A 17,680-nucleotide genomic window follows, 5' to 3' on the forward strand; every position below is an offset into this window, starting at 1 on the left:
TGAGCACAAAATAAATTAAATTGCTGGGGGGCAGCTGGTGGCTCATTGGATTGAGAGCCAGGCCTAGAGACAGGAAGTCCTATGTTCAAATCTGGCCTCAGATTCTTCCTAACTGTGTGACCCTAGGCAAGTCACTTAACCCCCATTGCCTACTCTTACAATTCTTCTACTTTAGAGCCAATACACAGTATTGATTCTAAGGTGGAAGGTAAGGGTTAAAAAAAATTTTTTTAATTGTTGTATTGCAAAAAAATTTTCCCAACAAATAATAGGAGGTCCCCAAAGTCTTAGTATAGCTTTAATATTTGGAGGACCCCTTGTGTCAACCTAACTATCCTGTTGTTGTTTCTTGCTTAACTTCTTTCTTTATATTGTCTGGCACATCAACTTTAAATCTCTCAAAAAGACATTAGTTAGGGGGCAGCTGGATAGCTCAGTGGAGTGAGAGTCAGGCCTAGAGACAGGAGGTCCTAAGTTCAAACCCGGCCTCAGCCACTTCCCAGCTGTGTGACCCTGGGCAAGTCACTTGACCCCCATTGCCCACCCTTACCAATCTTCCACCTATGAGACAATACACCAAAGTACAAGGGTTTAAAAGAAAATCAAAAAAAAAAAAAAAAGACATTAGTTAATGAGCAAAATGACATTTGTATACCATTTGGGAGAAGTTCCCACCCCCCTTTGGAGCTTTCCAATACCTCCCCTTAAGAAATTCTAGAATATTAAAAATAATAATAGCTAGCAGGTATACTATAAAAGAAAATGACAAACCATTCCAGTATCTTTGCCAAGAAAATCCCAAAGAGTCAAGCACAACTCAAACAACCCAACAATAATAAAAAGCATTTTGTATATAACACTTTAGAACTTAGAAAGTACTTTACACTTATCATTTCAGTTGAGACTTGTAACAATACCACTATCCTCACTTTATAGACAAGAAAGTTGAGGCTCAGAGGAGTTAAGCAATGTGTTTGTTGTCACAAAGCTAGCCATTACCTCTATGAATCTGTAAGTCTAAGATCACATTGTAATGTCTTTCTTACTTGCAGACAACAATGGCTGTACCACAAGGTAACCCTTAATTCCTTTTCTTAGTAAACTTCTCTCTCCCTGAATGGAAACAGAAGGGCAGATATGAATCTTCCCCCACTCCCAAACAAAGCCCTTCTCTAAATTAATTAGGCCAAAAAGAGTTCAATTAAAAATAAAATAAAATAAAAACTGCTTCTTATTAACTTTACTCTTTTCTCTAGGACCAAAGAAACTGAGGTGGGACTAAGAAAAAGGAGACAAATGTAGGACATGGCTGAAACAAAAATGGACAAAACAAAATTAACTGGAATTGACATTAGTAATAGAGATTAATCATGGGGAGCTGGCTATGGGGGGAAAAGCATACATGTAAGGAGAAAAAGAAAATAATCAGTAATCATGGGCAATATCAACTGGAATTTCATAAATCATCTGATAGTAGTTACAGCAGAATGTGCTGATAAATGTTTAACCAGCTTGGGCAGAGGGGGAGATTATACACTACACACAATAAACTCAACTTCAATTTGCATTAACATCTACTTCATCACTTTCTTAGGATCAACAAATCAAACTCTAGTTTGCAGTATTTGCAAATTTCCGAGGTATATTCATATTGTATTGAAATTTAACAAATAAGTCTAACAAGCCAGCATGAACTAGCTCCAGCATACCTCTATCCTAGGAACCCAGCAATACATAGTAAGAAAGAACTCTGACAGCTTAGAAGATAATAAAGGCTCAAATGACATTCATTAAAGCCTTTCACAGTTGATGTCAGATATGCTCCCACAATTCTCCAATGTACTAAAAGACTTCGAAAAATTACCAGTGAAAGAGAGAAAATTAACAAGTTGTATTCATGTATATCTATATCTGAGAAACTATATTCTCTAGCCTATTGGACTTATTATAAATATATATATATATAATAAACCTATTATAGACTTATAAATTATATCTATTTATTCAACCAATACAATGGAATACAATTTGAAATGAATACTTATAGAAAGCTTTGCTTTATTTATTAAATATATCACAAACTCCAAACATCTTAACCTAACTTAATTATTTTTCAAACGAGGATAAAAATCATTCTAGTAATCTTTTTTTTTAAACCCTTACCTTCTGACTTAGAAGCAATATGATATATTCTAAGAAAAGTGTAAAGGGCTAGGCAATGGGGGTTAAGTGACTTGTCCAGTATGAAGAGTGAATCAAACTTTCTTTGTCTATCAATCAGCAACTTTTAAATTAATCAATCAAAAACTTAAGCACTCCTACCAGTCACAAAGTATTAGAGTTCACAAATCACTTTACCATAGTGGATGACAACTCCAGAGGCCATTGACCACCCCTGGGCAGTGCTAGCCAAATTGAAAATTTGCAATTGGTTCCTGTAAAGTGGAGGAAGGGACAGGAAGTAACGTGGAAAAAGAACTATAAAAAGTCCTGAACTTCCTGTCTAAGAGAGTTCAGCTTCTGGGAGTTCGGTTTTTGGAACTTCTCCTTCAGACTTCACCTTGGGTCAGTGTCAGTGAGCTGGACTAAAGAAGGAGACTCTTCCCAAGCATCAGCTTGCTGGGTGAGTAGTTGACCTTCCTTTCCTGGCTTCTGGAGAGATTGGTTCTAGAAAGGCCTTCCTTTCCTGGAGGAGTCTACTTTGGTGGAACCCTTGCTAAAGACATCACCAGGATCTGGCTGAAGATTACCAAGTCCTGCCATTGCTCAGCCGGACACTGGAGCAACATTTAGGGTGACAGGCTAGACATTTCTCTACCTTCTTCTTACATTTTTCCACTTTCACTCTTTCCACCTATTTGTAAATAAAGCTACTAAAAGTCATTTTGACTTAAGCTATGATATTTTTAAATTGGTGACCACAATATTACTTTTGAACTTTCATATTAGCATAAAAACCTAAATGCTTATATTCTTACACCAGGATCACACAGCTAAGAAGTGTCTGAGGCCACATTTAAACCCAGGACTTCCTGTCTCTAAGCCTGGCTCTCAATCCAGCTGCCCCCTGTAATCTTTTCTATCTTCAAATGATGAAATTTTAGAACCAGAAGTTCCAGGCTTGAAAGTCAAGATAAGTAAGTCTATATTTTGTCACAAAACCTACTCAAAACTCAAAACCTACATGACCAATTGCATTTTACCTCTCAGACTCTCAGTGTCCTCATCTGCAAAACCAGGATAATAATTACACTACCTATGGTTCACATGGTTATAAAGAAACCTTGCAAACTTTAGAATGCTATAAAAATTTGAGTTATTATTATGACAACAAAATCTACATAGCCAATTCTGAATTCCTCCCTAACCTCCAATCCCACATTTCCAAATAAGCTGGACAACTATATCTACATATCATCCTGGAACCTCAAAATCCACATGTCTAAAACTGCCTCCCAACCTGGGCCATATAAAGGTCTTTGTTTCAGCTGACACCAATACTAACCTCTTCTAGCATCCCTGAAAAAAAAACATCAAAATCATCTGACTCAATGTCTCCCCAGTTTTCTATCTCCAATGAGTTAGCAAATCTTACTAATTTTGCTCCACAATCTCTTTTTCATTCCCACTGCAACTATTTTCAGTCGAGCCTTTAGTTCTTTCCATTTACTCTATTGCACTTGCCTCCTAACTGGACTTTTTGGCTCCAGTCTCTCCTCTCTCTAATTCATTCCTCACAGAGCTATCGAAACAATATCTCATATGTACAGCTAAATTGAGAAACCCTCAGTCTTCCTAATGCCAAAAAGATAATATACAAACAACATTTGCCTCTGAAACAAATTCAATTAATATAACTCTCACAAAAATTGAGTAGGTACATCAAATCTTTAAATACTCAATATTACTATTGTTTGACCTTTTGAAATGTACAAAGAACACTCTAGTTTTTTACAGGGGAAACTGCATGGCTATTAATCTAATCACTAGAAATTAAATTCAGATATCAAAAATAAACTAACAACAAAAGAGTAGTGTTATTTTTTAATTATCAAAACTTTTTAAAGCAGAAAACTACTCCAAATGCTGGTAGTCTTACAGGAACAGCATACACTATCATCATATAAATAGATAGACTGCCTTACCTGTATTAGTTGTATCCACTGATACTTCTCCAGTTGCTTTGGATTTATCGACATCATTTATTTCTCTATCAGGTTCCTTAGAAGACACAGCATTTAAAACTGAATTACAAATTCTAGAGTCAGTTTGTAAATGCAGCAGAGGATTTTTAGTTGTCCCTTCCTAAGAAAACAAAATGTATCCCAACATAAGTATATTATTTCTAACTTCTCTAATTGTATTACATTTCATTATTATATTTTGAGATATAAAATATCCATACTATTACTTTTGTATGTTTATAATCCATAAAATAAGATTGATAAAATTTAATAGTTTTTTAAAACCAAAAGTTTTAGTTAAAATATTTTTTAAAATTTTATCAGATATTTTAAAGATTAATTACAGATTTGGAATTATAACCTTAACTGTAGAAAGATAAATTTGTAAATAGGTTATAATAATAGGCCAAGGACTATCAGCAGAGATCAACTCCTCGACTGATTTCTCAATGCCAAGTGCATGGAAAAGCTCAATTGCTTTAAAAAAATAAATTGACTGTGACATAGGTATTTAACACCATACTTCCATAATACCAATTATAAAACAAATTTCAAAGATAAGGATAAGCCATTCAGTTTTTTTAGATTTTTTTGCAGAAGAGGCAAAATTGCACCAGCAAATTTGTGACCTCCTCTCTCTCTCTTTCTCTCTTTCACTCACTCACCCACATACACCTCTCAAACAAAAAGTCATCTTTAAGAGGAATAATTTATTCTACAAATACAGAATATTTTCTAAATTCATTCAAAATTGACGCTAACATTTAGGAATTTTAAAACTTTTTTCTCAAGTCTATAAACTAAGACACAAAAAGAAAGTCTGAGTTAATTACATAGCATAAGTAAATTTCTTGGGTTGTACAATTTCAAGAATAATGATTTGTTAGATTTGTTAGATTTTATGAGGGAAAGCTAGATAGCTAGACCTGGAAACTGAAAGTTCTGGGTTCAAATCTGTCCTAGCTAGTTGTGTGTCTCTGGGCAAGTCACTTAACCCCAATTGCGCTGCCATTACCAATCTTCTGCCTTGGAACTAATACCTAGGATTGATTCTAAGACAGAAGGTATGGGTTTAAAAAAAAAAAAAAAAAGATTTTACAAGTAAAATAACCAATGAATCAGCTTTTGGATACAACTAATGAAGTTAACCTGAAAATGTATCTTAATAAATCATTTATTTTACATGTATTCTGGTTAATATATACTTTTCTTGTAATATGATTATTACTCCTAGAAACTACCTCAAAAAAGTGGTAGGGGAAATTTTCTTTTTCCCAATATTATGTAATCTAGTAACACAATGGCATTTCTGTGTTGTACATAGCATATATTCAGTAGTATATACAATGTGCTAGCAAAATGTACATATTTGTGCAAATTGTTTACTTTTGCTGCTTGAGAAATGAGCAGATCAAAGGGGAAAAAATGATAAGATTAGTGCTTTTTAGAGCATCATATCATATGAACAGATAATTAAAATAACTGGTAGTGAAAAAGAAAGGATTTCAGGCATTTTTAACTTCTTAATTCCTTAGTTAAAAATATGTATTATATGAATTATTTTATCAATCAAATCAAATTATTTTCAATTTCAAATTTCAAAATTCAATTTCAATTCAAAAATCAAATTAAAATATTACCAAATCAAAAACATATCAATAAGTTTAGTGGAAAATAGAATTAAAAATTGCATTTTATGAATCATATTTTAAATAAAATATATCTTACTCTACAATTAATTTTGATAATTTAAAATTTTTGACAGAACAATTTTTCCAAATCTTTGAAAATAATACTGATAATTATTAATTTTGAATAAAAATTTTCCCTCAAGTGCACCGGTTTCAACTTTTTTAATAAAACAAAGGTATATTAAGCTTTATTTGAACACAATTAACTAAAATATTTAACAAATTCAATTGAAAATTTAATAATTAAAGTCAGTAGAATTTAAGTTAGATTTTAAGCTGAGTGAGTAGCTCAGTGGATTGAGAGCCAGTCCTAGAGATGAGAGATTTTAAAGGATTCAAAGAGAATTCAAGAGTCAATGGTAATAATGTATAAAGTTCAGAATGGTGGTAGATGTGGGAATGAGGAAAGGAAGGCATTCAAAGTAAAGAGAACATAAATAAAGGTTTGAGCATTGACCTGAAGAAAAGCTAAGGAACTGGAGGAGACTGAGTAGGACAATTTGGCAAAAGATTACTGTCTATTCTCTGAATAGAGAATACCCTGTAGGAAAGGAATAGAATGAGAATATTGGAAAAGCACAATAATAGGGGGATTTAAAAGTCAAAATAAAGAGTTTAAATTCTATAGCCTAGACCAGTGATGGGCAAACTACGGCCCACAGACCAGATGTGGCTCCCTGAAATGTTCTATCCACCTATGCAACATTATTCCTAATCTGACAAATACAATGAGTAGGATACAATACAATGAAACTTCAAAAGAGTTGCCTTAGAAACAGACTGACAGATGAACATTTCCTTTCTTTTGGTCCCCTCTTTAAAAAGTTTGACCATCACTGATCTAGACAATGTAAAATAATCTTAAGATTTTGAACAGGAATGATTCAAAGAATAAATTGAAGAGAGGAAGGCAAAAATGGGAAGACTTAATAGGAAACTATTCCAATAGTCTAAGTGGATGATGATGAAAACCAATACTAAAAGTGGCAATTGAGAGTACCAGAGTGATGAGAATCTGAGGAGGTAGAAATGAAAAGGAATTGATAACTGATCAGATATGAAAGGAGAGAAGGGAAGGATTAAAGACTATTGACAAGGTTTCAAACATGGGTAACTAAATGGTAGTGCCACTGGCAGAAATGGGGAAGTTAAGAGAAACAAAGCTTTGCCAGAAAGATAACAAGCTCTATTGTGAACACAAATTTGAGGTAAAAGTAGTATATCCTTGTGAAGATGTTGAAATTCTAACTCCTGTAAGGTTTTCTTTGAATCCTCACAGACCACTGTTTTACACCTCTCTAATATTTTTTTCTTAAATATTTTATTTAAAATTTAATTGTAGGAGGCAGCTGGGTAGCTCAGTGGAGTGAGAGTCAGGCCTAGAGACAGGAGGTCCTAGGTTCAAATCTGGCCTCAGACACTTCCCAGCTGTGTGACCCTGGGCAAGTCACTTAACCCCCATTGCCCACCCTTACCACTCTTCCACCTATGAGACAATACACCAAAGTACAAGGGTTTAAAAAATAAAAAAAAAATTTAATTGTATATCAATACAACTAGGTAAACTTGCATAGGAACTTTTACATTTAATTTCTTTATTATTATTTTTAGAATTCTTTTTGAGTTCCAAATTCTCTCTCACCTCCTCAATCCACTAATAAGGCAAGCAATATAATTATTACTGTGAAATCATGCAAAATATTTCAAAAGAAAAGCAAGAAAAACAAAGTGAGAAAGTTATACTTCAATTTGCACCCAATCAGTTTTCTCTGTGGACATAGAGCATTTTTTCATGAGTCCTTTGGAATTTTCTAAGATCATTATGTTGGTCAAGAGTAAGTAAGTCTTTCACTTGATTATTATTCAATTGACATTGCTGTTACTGCGCACAATGATCTCCAGGTTCTTTTCATTTCACTTTGCATCAGTTCATAAGTCTTGCCAAGTTTTTCTGAAACCTTGCCCTTCCTCATGTCTTATAGCACAAAAGAGGTGCATCACAATCATGTGACACAACTTATTCAGCCATTCCCCCATCGATGAATGTCCCCTTCAATTCTTTGCCACCAAAAAAAAAAAAAAGAGAGAGCTCCTATAAGTATTTTTAACACATATGTCCTTTATCTTAATTTCTCTGATCTCTGTAACAAGACTTAGTAGTGATATTTTGTTATAGCCAAAAAGCTGAGACCCATAACTAACAGCTTGACAGCATCATACCCTGTTAAGCAAGGGGGTTTGGATAACGTCATGCTCAGCTCAAGCAGGGCAGTTATCTCTGACTCACAGTCCCAGGGACACAACTCCTCTCTGGCTGACAGTCCCAGGGATACCACTCCTCCCCTAGACAGAACAGCCTTGAAGATTCCTAGACAGAACAGCCTTGAAGATTAAGAATTATATCCTGTGGTTCCTGGAAGTATCCCTACTCTCTCTGTCTTGCTATTAGCTAACCCTAAGACAAAGGCACCTATATCCTAGAAATATATATATTCCCTCCTTTGAATGCACTACTTGGGATTCTCTTGCTGAGTTCCCCCAGCGCACACTGGCAATAAAGCTTTCTCCTGCTTTGATTGCATTGTCTCCTGTGTTTCTCTGGTGGCCACCCATTTGAACCCTAACAATTTCTAGGTCAAAGAGTATGCAATGTTATAGCCCTTTGGGTATACTTCCTAGTTGTTCTCTAGAAAGGCTGGCCCAGTTCACTACTCCACCAACAGTTCCTTAGTGCAACTATTTTCCTGTCCTCCATTCCAAAATTTGTCATTGTAATAATTAAAATTGGTTGGCCAAATAATAATGGTTAAAAAAATTGTTGTGGTAGCCATATATAAAATTAACTTCTTAAGTCAAAATGTTGTTAGTAGCTCTTAATAATTTAACATAAATAGAGTAAAAGGAGGGAAATGTATGAGGGAAGTAGAAAACATTTCCTAGCCTACCACCCTAGAGCTCCTATCCAAAGAAATTCAGCTAGCTCCCCAACAAAGTTCAGATATCCACATGTAAGTCCAGTAGCCTCTTCAACAAGGGTCTCACCACCATAAACCTCTTCCTCCAGCTCAAGTCACAACAGGAAATCTATGTAGTGTAGAATGCTTCTTTAGTCTAACTCACCAATGCAGAATGTATCTTCCTAAAGTGTCCCACAGAATGAATCACAGAAAAAGCCTCCTCTTCAGTCGCATTCCTCCTAAAATGCATCCTTAGGGAGTCCTTTAGCTGGCTTTTTATAAGCTATTTCTCCACAATTACTTCCTCTCCCCCCGCCCTAGCTTCACAGGAACCAATCACAGCCTCCCAATTTGCCTGACACTGCCCAGGGGGCAGTGCTTGTGGAATTAGGGGTGTGAACTTTATTTGTTAGTGACTTACTAGGTGTTAAGTAGGGATACTTTAAGTTCTTGATTGATTAACTTAAAATAGACAAAGGGAATAAAAATTCCCTTTCATATCATTTTGGGTATGTGTGAAGTGGTACCTCAGAAATATTTCAATTTGCATTTCTCTAATCAAAAGTGTTTTCAAGCTTTTTTTTTATATGAATATAAATAACTTTGATGTCTTCTAAAAACTCCTTTGATCATTTATCAATCAGGAAATGGCTCTTATTTTTAAATTTTTAACTATGTTCTACACACAGTACATATTTGAGAAATGAGGCTTTTATCAGAGAAATTTGTGAAAAATTTTGATTCTGCTTCATTATCTATGGCATCTTTTCATAAAATGTAGTTTCCCTGATTCTTTTTTAATTAGGTCTATTTTTGCTTTTGCTTTGTCTGAGATTATGATTGCTATTCCTACCTTTTTTACTTCAGCTAGAGCATATTAGATTCTATTCCAGTCCTTTATTTTAATTGTGTGGATCTTTCTGTATCAAATGTCTCTTATAAGCAACATATTGTTGGATTCTGGTTTCTAATCCATTTTGCTATCCAATTCCATTTTATGGATGAGCTCATCCCATTCACATTTATGATTACTATATATTCATCTGCATTCTATTTTCTTCTATTGCTTCTCTCTCTTGTTATCCTGTCCCTCCTCAAAAGTATATTTTCCTTCTAACGACATTCTCCTTTAATCTTCCCTACCTTTTATCATTCCCCACCTCAATTCCTCTCCTATTTCACTAATAGGTAAGTTGCATTTCTATATTCAACTGAATGTGTATATATATTCTTCACTCTTTGAAACAATTCTGAGTGAGTTTCAAGCATTGTCATCCCCTGCCGTTTTCTTCTACACTGTAAAAGCTTTTCCTTGCATTCTTATGAGATAATCTTCCCAATTCTACCTCTCTTCTCCCCTTTCTCCCAGCAAATCCCTCTTTCTTGCCTTTCCATTATTTTAGAGGTCATTCTAGCATAATTGATTCATATTCATTCATGTCCTCTATGTAAATACCTTTTTACTATCCTAATAATGATAAATTTCATGGGCATACCATGCATTAAATTCCCAGACAGTAATTACTGAGTCCCCCCCCTTTTTTTTACCCTTATTTTCTGTCTTAGAATCAATACTAAGTATTGGTTTCAAGGCAGAAGAGCAGTAAAAGGTAGACAATTGCAGTCAGTGAATTGCCCAGGGTCACACAGCTGGAAAGTGTCTGAAGTCATATTTGAACTCAAGGTTTCATGTATCTAGGACTGACTCCCTATCCTTTGAACCACTTAGCTGCCCCTTAAGTCGTTTGATTATTCTTTCATGGTTACCATTTTATGATTCCTAAGTTTTATGTTGGAATGCTAAATTTTCAATTCAGTTCTAGACTTTTCATCAGGAATAGTTGGAAGTTCTTTATTTCATTAAATATTCATATTTTCCCTTAGAGTAATGATGGCAAACCTTTTAGAGATGAAGTGCCAGGCCCCACTCCCACCCCAGCCCCCAAACTGAGTGCAGGGTCAGCTCCCTACCAAGACCTCATGCTATGCCCCTCCACTACATGTTGGGTACTCCCTGCCCCCCACTCCTTACCCCACAGAGGGGAGGGAGAAAGTGCTCCCATTAGGCTGCTAGATAGAGGGGCAGGTGAAATGAGGAATGTCTTCAATGTATAGAGAGCAGGAAGGGAGTGGTCTGAACATTCTCTTTCCCTCCAACTCTGCCACCTGTGAGCCGCTCATCTTACCCCCGTGTGCTCCCATTGGGTTGCTGGGCAGAGGGGCAGGGGAAGTGAAAAAATGTTGTCAGGTGTGGTGGAGAGGGGGAAGGGAAAAGCTCTGCCTGAATCTCCTTTCTTTCTAGTAAAACTCTGGCAGAGGACACAGTCACAGGACCACAAAGAGAGCTGTGTGTGCCATCTCTGGCACCCATGCCATAGGTTCACCATCACTGCCCTAGAGGATTATACTCAATTTTGCTGAGTAAGTTACTCTTGGCTATAATCCTAGCTCCTTTGCCTTCCTGTATATTATTTTAATAATCATTCCATTTAACATGAAAGCTACTAAATCTGACATGATCTTGATTGTAGCTCTACAATATCTGAATTCTTTCTTTCTGGCTGCTTGAAGTATTATCACTTTGATCTGGGAACTATGAAATTTCACTATAATATTCCTAGGAGTTTTCATTTCAGGATCTCTTTTAGATGATCAGTGGATTCTTTTAAATTCTATTTTACCTTCTAGGACTAAGATATTGGGACATGTTTCCTTAAAAATTTCTTGGATGATATTTAGGCTCTTTCTCTGATCATGGCTTTCAGATGGTTAAATCCTTAAATTATCTCTCCTTAATCTATTCTCCAAGTCAGTAGTTTGTCTGATATTTTACCTTTTCCTCTTTTCATTCTTTTGATTATTTTATAGTTTCTTGATGTCTTATGGAATCATTAGATTCCACTTATTCAATTTTAATTTTTTTAAATAAATTGTTTTTTCTTAGCAAAGTTTTGTACCTCTTATTCCATTGGCCAATTCAACTTTTTAAGAAATCCCTATCTTTAGTTAATTTTGGTTTCTCTTTTATCATTAGGTCAATTCTGTTTTTGAAGTTGTCTTGTTCAGTATTTTTCTGTGCCTTTTACCTAGCTATTAATTCTCTTTTGACAATATTCTTGTATCAATCTTGCTAAGTTATTTCTTTTCACAATTTTTATTTTACTACTCCCACTTTAACTATTACAGATATTCTTACTGGACTTGGGTCCAAATAGCATTTTTCTTTGACACTTTGGTTGTAGCTATTTTCACATTGTTGTCTTCTTCTGAGTTTACATCTTGATCTTTTCTGCCAACTTTGTAGCTTTTTATTGTCAAAATTTTGTTGTTGTTTGCTCTTTTTTTTTTTCCTAGCCTATTTCTTGACTTTGAAGTTTATGCTAAAGTTGGGCTCTGCTTACCTGCTGTTTTGTGCTGTTTTGTTGTTTTGTGCTGTTGTTTTCAGAATGAATTCTGGAGACCTGCAAGTATTTGGAGATTCCAAGGTGGTGTAATCCTAGGAGAGGTATGTTCTTTTGGTCTTTACCAAGGAAGGATCCCTGGTCCCCTACAGCTGTAAGTGATAGTACTCCTCTTTGCCTTAGAACTGAGATCAAAGCCCCAATTTTCTTATTACTCACCACCAATGCTCTTCTTTACCTTGGAATTCCATGGTCGAACAGCATATGGGTAATAAGAGTTGCCATCAATTCCCAACTGGCATATACAACGCCAACAAAGGGTCTCCTGTAATTCCTTTCTAACCAGTTTCCAAACCCATTACCATCTCTGGACTAAGAGCTCCCAAAGCTGCTGCTCTCTACATTGCACCCATCCAGTATCAAAGATCTCCTGATTTTTCTAGGCTATTTATTGGCTCTGCTGTTTGAAAAATTGATTTTAAATGTTCTTTTAAAGTTGTTTGGAGAAGAATGTTGAGACAATTCAGTGCAGTTGCAGTTTCTAGTCTGCCATCTTGGCCCATTTAATTTCAATGTATAAGGATACAGCAATATTTCAATTACTTTCTCTAGGTCCCTATATGGATCTTTGCCCATTGGTCTCATTAATTTTTCTTCTTAGGTGATCAAAATGAGTGTATACTCCATTTCTCTGCAGTTCCTCTTATAATATCACATCATTTCGTAAATGTATTTTCAGAGATCTTTGCATTCTCCATATTTAACAATTTTAATGGCATTATACCAAGCCATTGTGTATTATATGTGGTATTATAAATACCACAGTTTATTTAAGCATTCTCCTATTGTTAGGTATTTAGATTGCTTCCACTTTTTTGAAATCACATATAAATGCTACTATGAAAATCTTTAACAAATAGTTCTAGTTCTTTTTTTCTCATTAATTTTCAAGGCATATGCTCATCAATGGATCTAATGAATCAAAAATATGATTTTTTAAGATAACTTTTTACTCTACTGAGCTAGAATGTTCTTTGAAAGTTTGTAATCCTAATAATAATGAATAAATGTGTCTATTTATCTACAATACAACATGGAATTTCACTACTTTTATTTTTGCCAATTTGATGGGTGTGAGGTAGTACCTCAAACATTTCTTTATTTCCATCAATGGTTACTAATGAAGTTCAGCAATTTTTCAAATGATTAACAATATGTTTCCCTTTTTGAAAATGTGTATTCTTTGTTCATTTACCCATCATGGACTTGGAAGTTTTCCTGTGTTTTTTGGGTTGTTTTTTTTTAAGATTTTTCTATTGTTTAAAGTTTTTAGTCTATGTTTTAACAAGTTTCTAACTTTCTGTGTTTACTATAAATATTTTCCAAATTTTAAAACTGTAATTAGGTTTTTATTAGAAAGAAATTTTCCCTTTTAATATTTAATTTAATACATGCCTCTCTTGTCCCTAACTTCTTTTACTTATAGGTTTTTTTTAAACTGTGTTTCCCCTCCAAGGCAAGAAGCATAGAAACAAAGATATACATTATTCCATTTTCTTCTATCATTTTTATAGAGGTCTTTTTATGTTTAAATATATTATTCAGATGGAATTCTCTGCAATATATGCTGTAATACATGAGTCTACATTCCTTTTCCTACCAAATATTCAATTTCTCCAGGTATGTTGAAAAAATTAAGAATTATTTTTCCCACTTGTTATTTTCTAAAGGAGTATCAAATAATGCTAATATTTTTTTAAAATTTGATCAGATGACTGGTGCATCCACTCTGTTCCAATGACATAATTTCTACACATAGCTTAATTACTTTGAAATCTATTTCAAAGGATGAGTGTAAGAACCTACCTTTATCAGTTTTTCTCTCCAATTGAGCCCCCTTCATATTTGTACCTGATCTTTTTTTTACATAAATTTCCTTATGATTTTTTCAGGTTCTATAAAGCAAAATCTTTTATTTTGATTAGTATTTCAGAAAACCTAAATTTTGAGTTATTTTCATTTTTTACTATATCAATCTTTTACTGTATTAATCTAATCTGAACATCCTGTCAACTTTTTAGAGTCTTCTTTATTTTGGTCAATATAGTTTTACAATTGCCTTAAAAGGAGTCCTATGTATTTTTGTTAACTCTTCTGTCTTAGAATCAATAAGTATCAGTTCCAAGACAGAAGAATGATAAGGGCTAGGGTCAAAAGCTAGGTCAATGTCTGAGGCAAGATTTGAACCCAAAATTTCCCATCTCTAGGCTGGCTTTTTATCCACTGAGCCACTTTGCTGCCCCAGTTCTACATATTCTTAACAGTTTTTCATATTTTTTATTAAAATTATGCCTTATTTTTACTAGCAAATTAGAATGCAAAAATTATATATTTACTGCTTCATTTCCAATGTTACTCCAAAACATTTTGGTTTTTAGACACAGTTAGAAAGTGCCTAAGGCTTGATTTGAACTCAGAATCTGCCATCTTGACACCTGGCTCTCTATCACAGAGCCACTTAGCTGCTCTCTCCATGTGGTATTATAACTGTACAAGTTATAATTTAATTCTAATTTTATTGCATTGATTTAAAAATACAGTATATATAATTTCTACCTTCTTAAATTCCTGTGGGGCTTTTCTAAGATGTAATATCTCACCATTTTTATGAAGATTTCAATATGTATTTGAATATATATACTCCCTACTTCTTTCATTTAGCTTTTTCCAAATTTCCATTATTTACAATTTGTCAGGTAAGCACACAATTCAAGTCTGTGATTTATTATTCATCTTCTTTCATTTTGTCATATACTGATAATGAAATACAGAAGTATCCTATGTTTTGTTTAGTTTTTCTAATATCATGTATATTCTTACTATAAATTTAATTATTCAGTTCATATAAATTATTTTTATTTTTTTTTACCATTATTTGATGCCCCTGTTTGCCTCTTAATTTTCTCTAATTTAATTTCTACTCTTTCAGTTACCAGTTCTCAACTTTATTTTTTTAACTTTCAGATATATATTTTAAACCTGTAACTCAACTTTAACCTATCTTTTTGCATTAAAAATGTTTCCTATAAGCAACACTTTCTTGATTCATTCTGTAACTAATTCATAAAATTCATTCATTTTTATAAATAGTAAATTTAATTTTCTTGCTGTTATCTCATCTTAGTTTTTGATGAAGTTTACCTTAATCCATAATTATTTCAACTAGCAAATAAAACAAGTCATATTCTTATTTCTTTTAGCTATTAATTATGATATTTCTCAAAGGCTTAATCACTTTTAAAATACAGATAAAAGTTTTGCTTTTAGTATTGTCAGTTCCCTTTTCCCCTCATTTTTTAAACATTATTGTTTTTTATCTAAGTTACTATTGTTTTTCATCTAAGTTAAAAGGAAAGGTCAAAGATAATATCAAGGTTTGTTTGTTTTTTAATAAAGGAGGCTTTCTGAATGGTGGTACCACTGACCACAGGGAAAGAAAAGCAAGCACGTTTTTAAACAAAGTTCAGTTTTGGAAGGTTGAGTTTGAGGAAATGGTGCAACATATAAAGATGGCATAGAGGCCAATTATATTGAGATACAGTTATCAAAAAAAATTTTTTTTTAAATTTAGACCTCAGGTTAAGAAGCCCTGATATTTATTTAGACCCCAGGTTAAGAAGCCCTGATGTATATATAGCTATGTACAAAAAAGATACAGAATAGATACGAGATAACCTTGGTAATCATAGCAAAATTGGTAGCAGCTGAAGAAAATAGAAATAGCCTCATGTAGAAAGGGATGTTTGAGATCAGTTGCAAAGGAAACTGAGGATTCCAAGAGGCAGGAGTGAAGAGGAATATATTCTAGGCATGCAAGTAGACAGCAAGTGCATGAAAAACTGCAAAAAAGGTCAATTTCTTTGGATGAAAGAGTACATGAAGGGGACTACAGTGTATATTTTATCAGGGAGACAAAAATTACACATAGAAATGTATATAAAATATGTTTAAAATAAATACAAGGAAATTATGAGAGGGAGATACTAGCAGTTAAGAGGATCAGGATAGGCCTCACAAAAGAAGAAACATAGAATGGGAATAAAGAGAAAAATCAGGATTAGAGACACTGATTATTTACACAGAATTAAGAGGTAAAACTAGGAATAAATAAGATTGCCAAGTGGGTACAGAGACAAAGAGTAAGTGTAGAACCTTAAAGAAAACCCAATTAAGGAGTTAGAAAAAGGATTAGAAAAGTAGGAGAAAAGCAGAAAAGTTGGTGTCTTCGAGAACTACCAAGGAAGGAGAAAATAGCCAAAGTTAAAGAGTTGATCAATAGTGTCAAATAATGCAAAGTAGTAAAAATGAAGGCAATTTTTGTTAAATGTCATTAAGTTTAATACTTCACTGGTGGCTTTTTAAAAAAAAATGTTGATACAATAATGGAAATGGAAGTAAAATTGCAAGAGGCTGAGGAGAAAATAAGTAAAGAAGGGGTATCGGGTACAATTTTTTCATGAAATAAGTACATGAAAGGGAGAGGAAACGGTGGCACAGTAGCTAGTTTACAAAAGACAAAGGAAGTTGGTTTTTTTTAGGTCTCAGCATGTCTATAGGTAGATGAGAATGAACCAATGGAAAGGGAGAGATAAAAGTAGGAGAATGAGAGAATGATTGCTTAAAGCAAAGTCAGGAAACAGGGAAGAAGGATCAGCTTTAATAAATTGATAAGAAGGAAAAATAAAAATGATTAGTTTTTAAGAAAGGGAGTTCTCTTAATTCCTTCTCAAAATTATGAAAAATCCTTAGAATTAAATTCCCAAATTATAACTTCCAAAAATGCTTTTTGGAAAATACTTTGCCAGAAATTATGAAATTTTTCTATAGCCAGTAAACTACTGTTGATCCTAAAAATATCATTTTTTATCTTGACATATAACCAAGTACATATAATACTTATAATATGCTTTCTTCACTTTTCCTTTACCTCAGTAAATGTAGCATTTGGATCCCATTCATTAACCTTCTCATTCAGATTTAATGTGCTAATAATTCCCGGAGGTCGAAATCTTGGGTTTTTTGCTCGACTTCCCTGTAATTGACTTGGTGCAGAAGATCTTCTCATATTTGGTAATGATCTGTAGGGAAACACAAATAGAGAAATTATGCATGGATTTTTTTTTCTTTTTGGTTCAGACCTTTGATTTTTTTCCTTGTGAAAACTAGATTCCCATTCTGTTCACCTAAAGACTTTAGAAAGTTGCCTACAGTAGACATGTCAAATACATGGCCCCATAAGCCAGCAGTCTGTACCAGATTAAAATGTGATTGGAAACAAGATAAATGCAAATACAATAAAAAGGTAATATTAATGTATGGTTTTCTAAATTAATCTTAGGGATTCTTATCCCTTATTCTTAGAGTATAATGGTTTCTGTTTCTATTTG

The 17,680-nt window shown here is 33.7% G+C and overlaps 1 protein-coding gene across 1 annotated transcript in view; it reads right to left on the reverse strand.

Moving 5' to 3' along the window:
* RAD54B (RAD54 homolog B) overlaps positions 1 to 17,371 on the reverse strand; it is a 124,860-nt gene extending 107,489 nt beyond the window's left edge. The window contains exons 1-2 of the mRNA XM_044658197.1: positions 17,221 to 17,371; positions 4,146 to 4,305 (exon numbers count right to left, since the gene is read on the reverse strand). Coding sequence (XP_044514132.1) covers positions 4,146 to 4,305; positions 17,221 to 17,358 — 298 coding nt within the window. The 5' untranslated portion in view covers positions 17,359 to 17,371. The remainder of the gene's footprint in view (positions 1 to 4,145; positions 4,306 to 17,220) is intronic.
* Between the last annotated feature and the right edge of the window lie 309 nt (positions 17,372 to 17,680).

The sequence above is a fragment of the Gracilinanus agilis genome, chromosome 1, assembly GCF_016433145.1.
Source record: "Gracilinanus agilis isolate LMUSP501 chromosome 1, AgileGrace, whole genome shotgun sequence".
NCBI lineage: Eukaryota > Metazoa > Chordata > Mammalia > Didelphimorphia > Didelphidae > Gracilinanus > Gracilinanus agilis.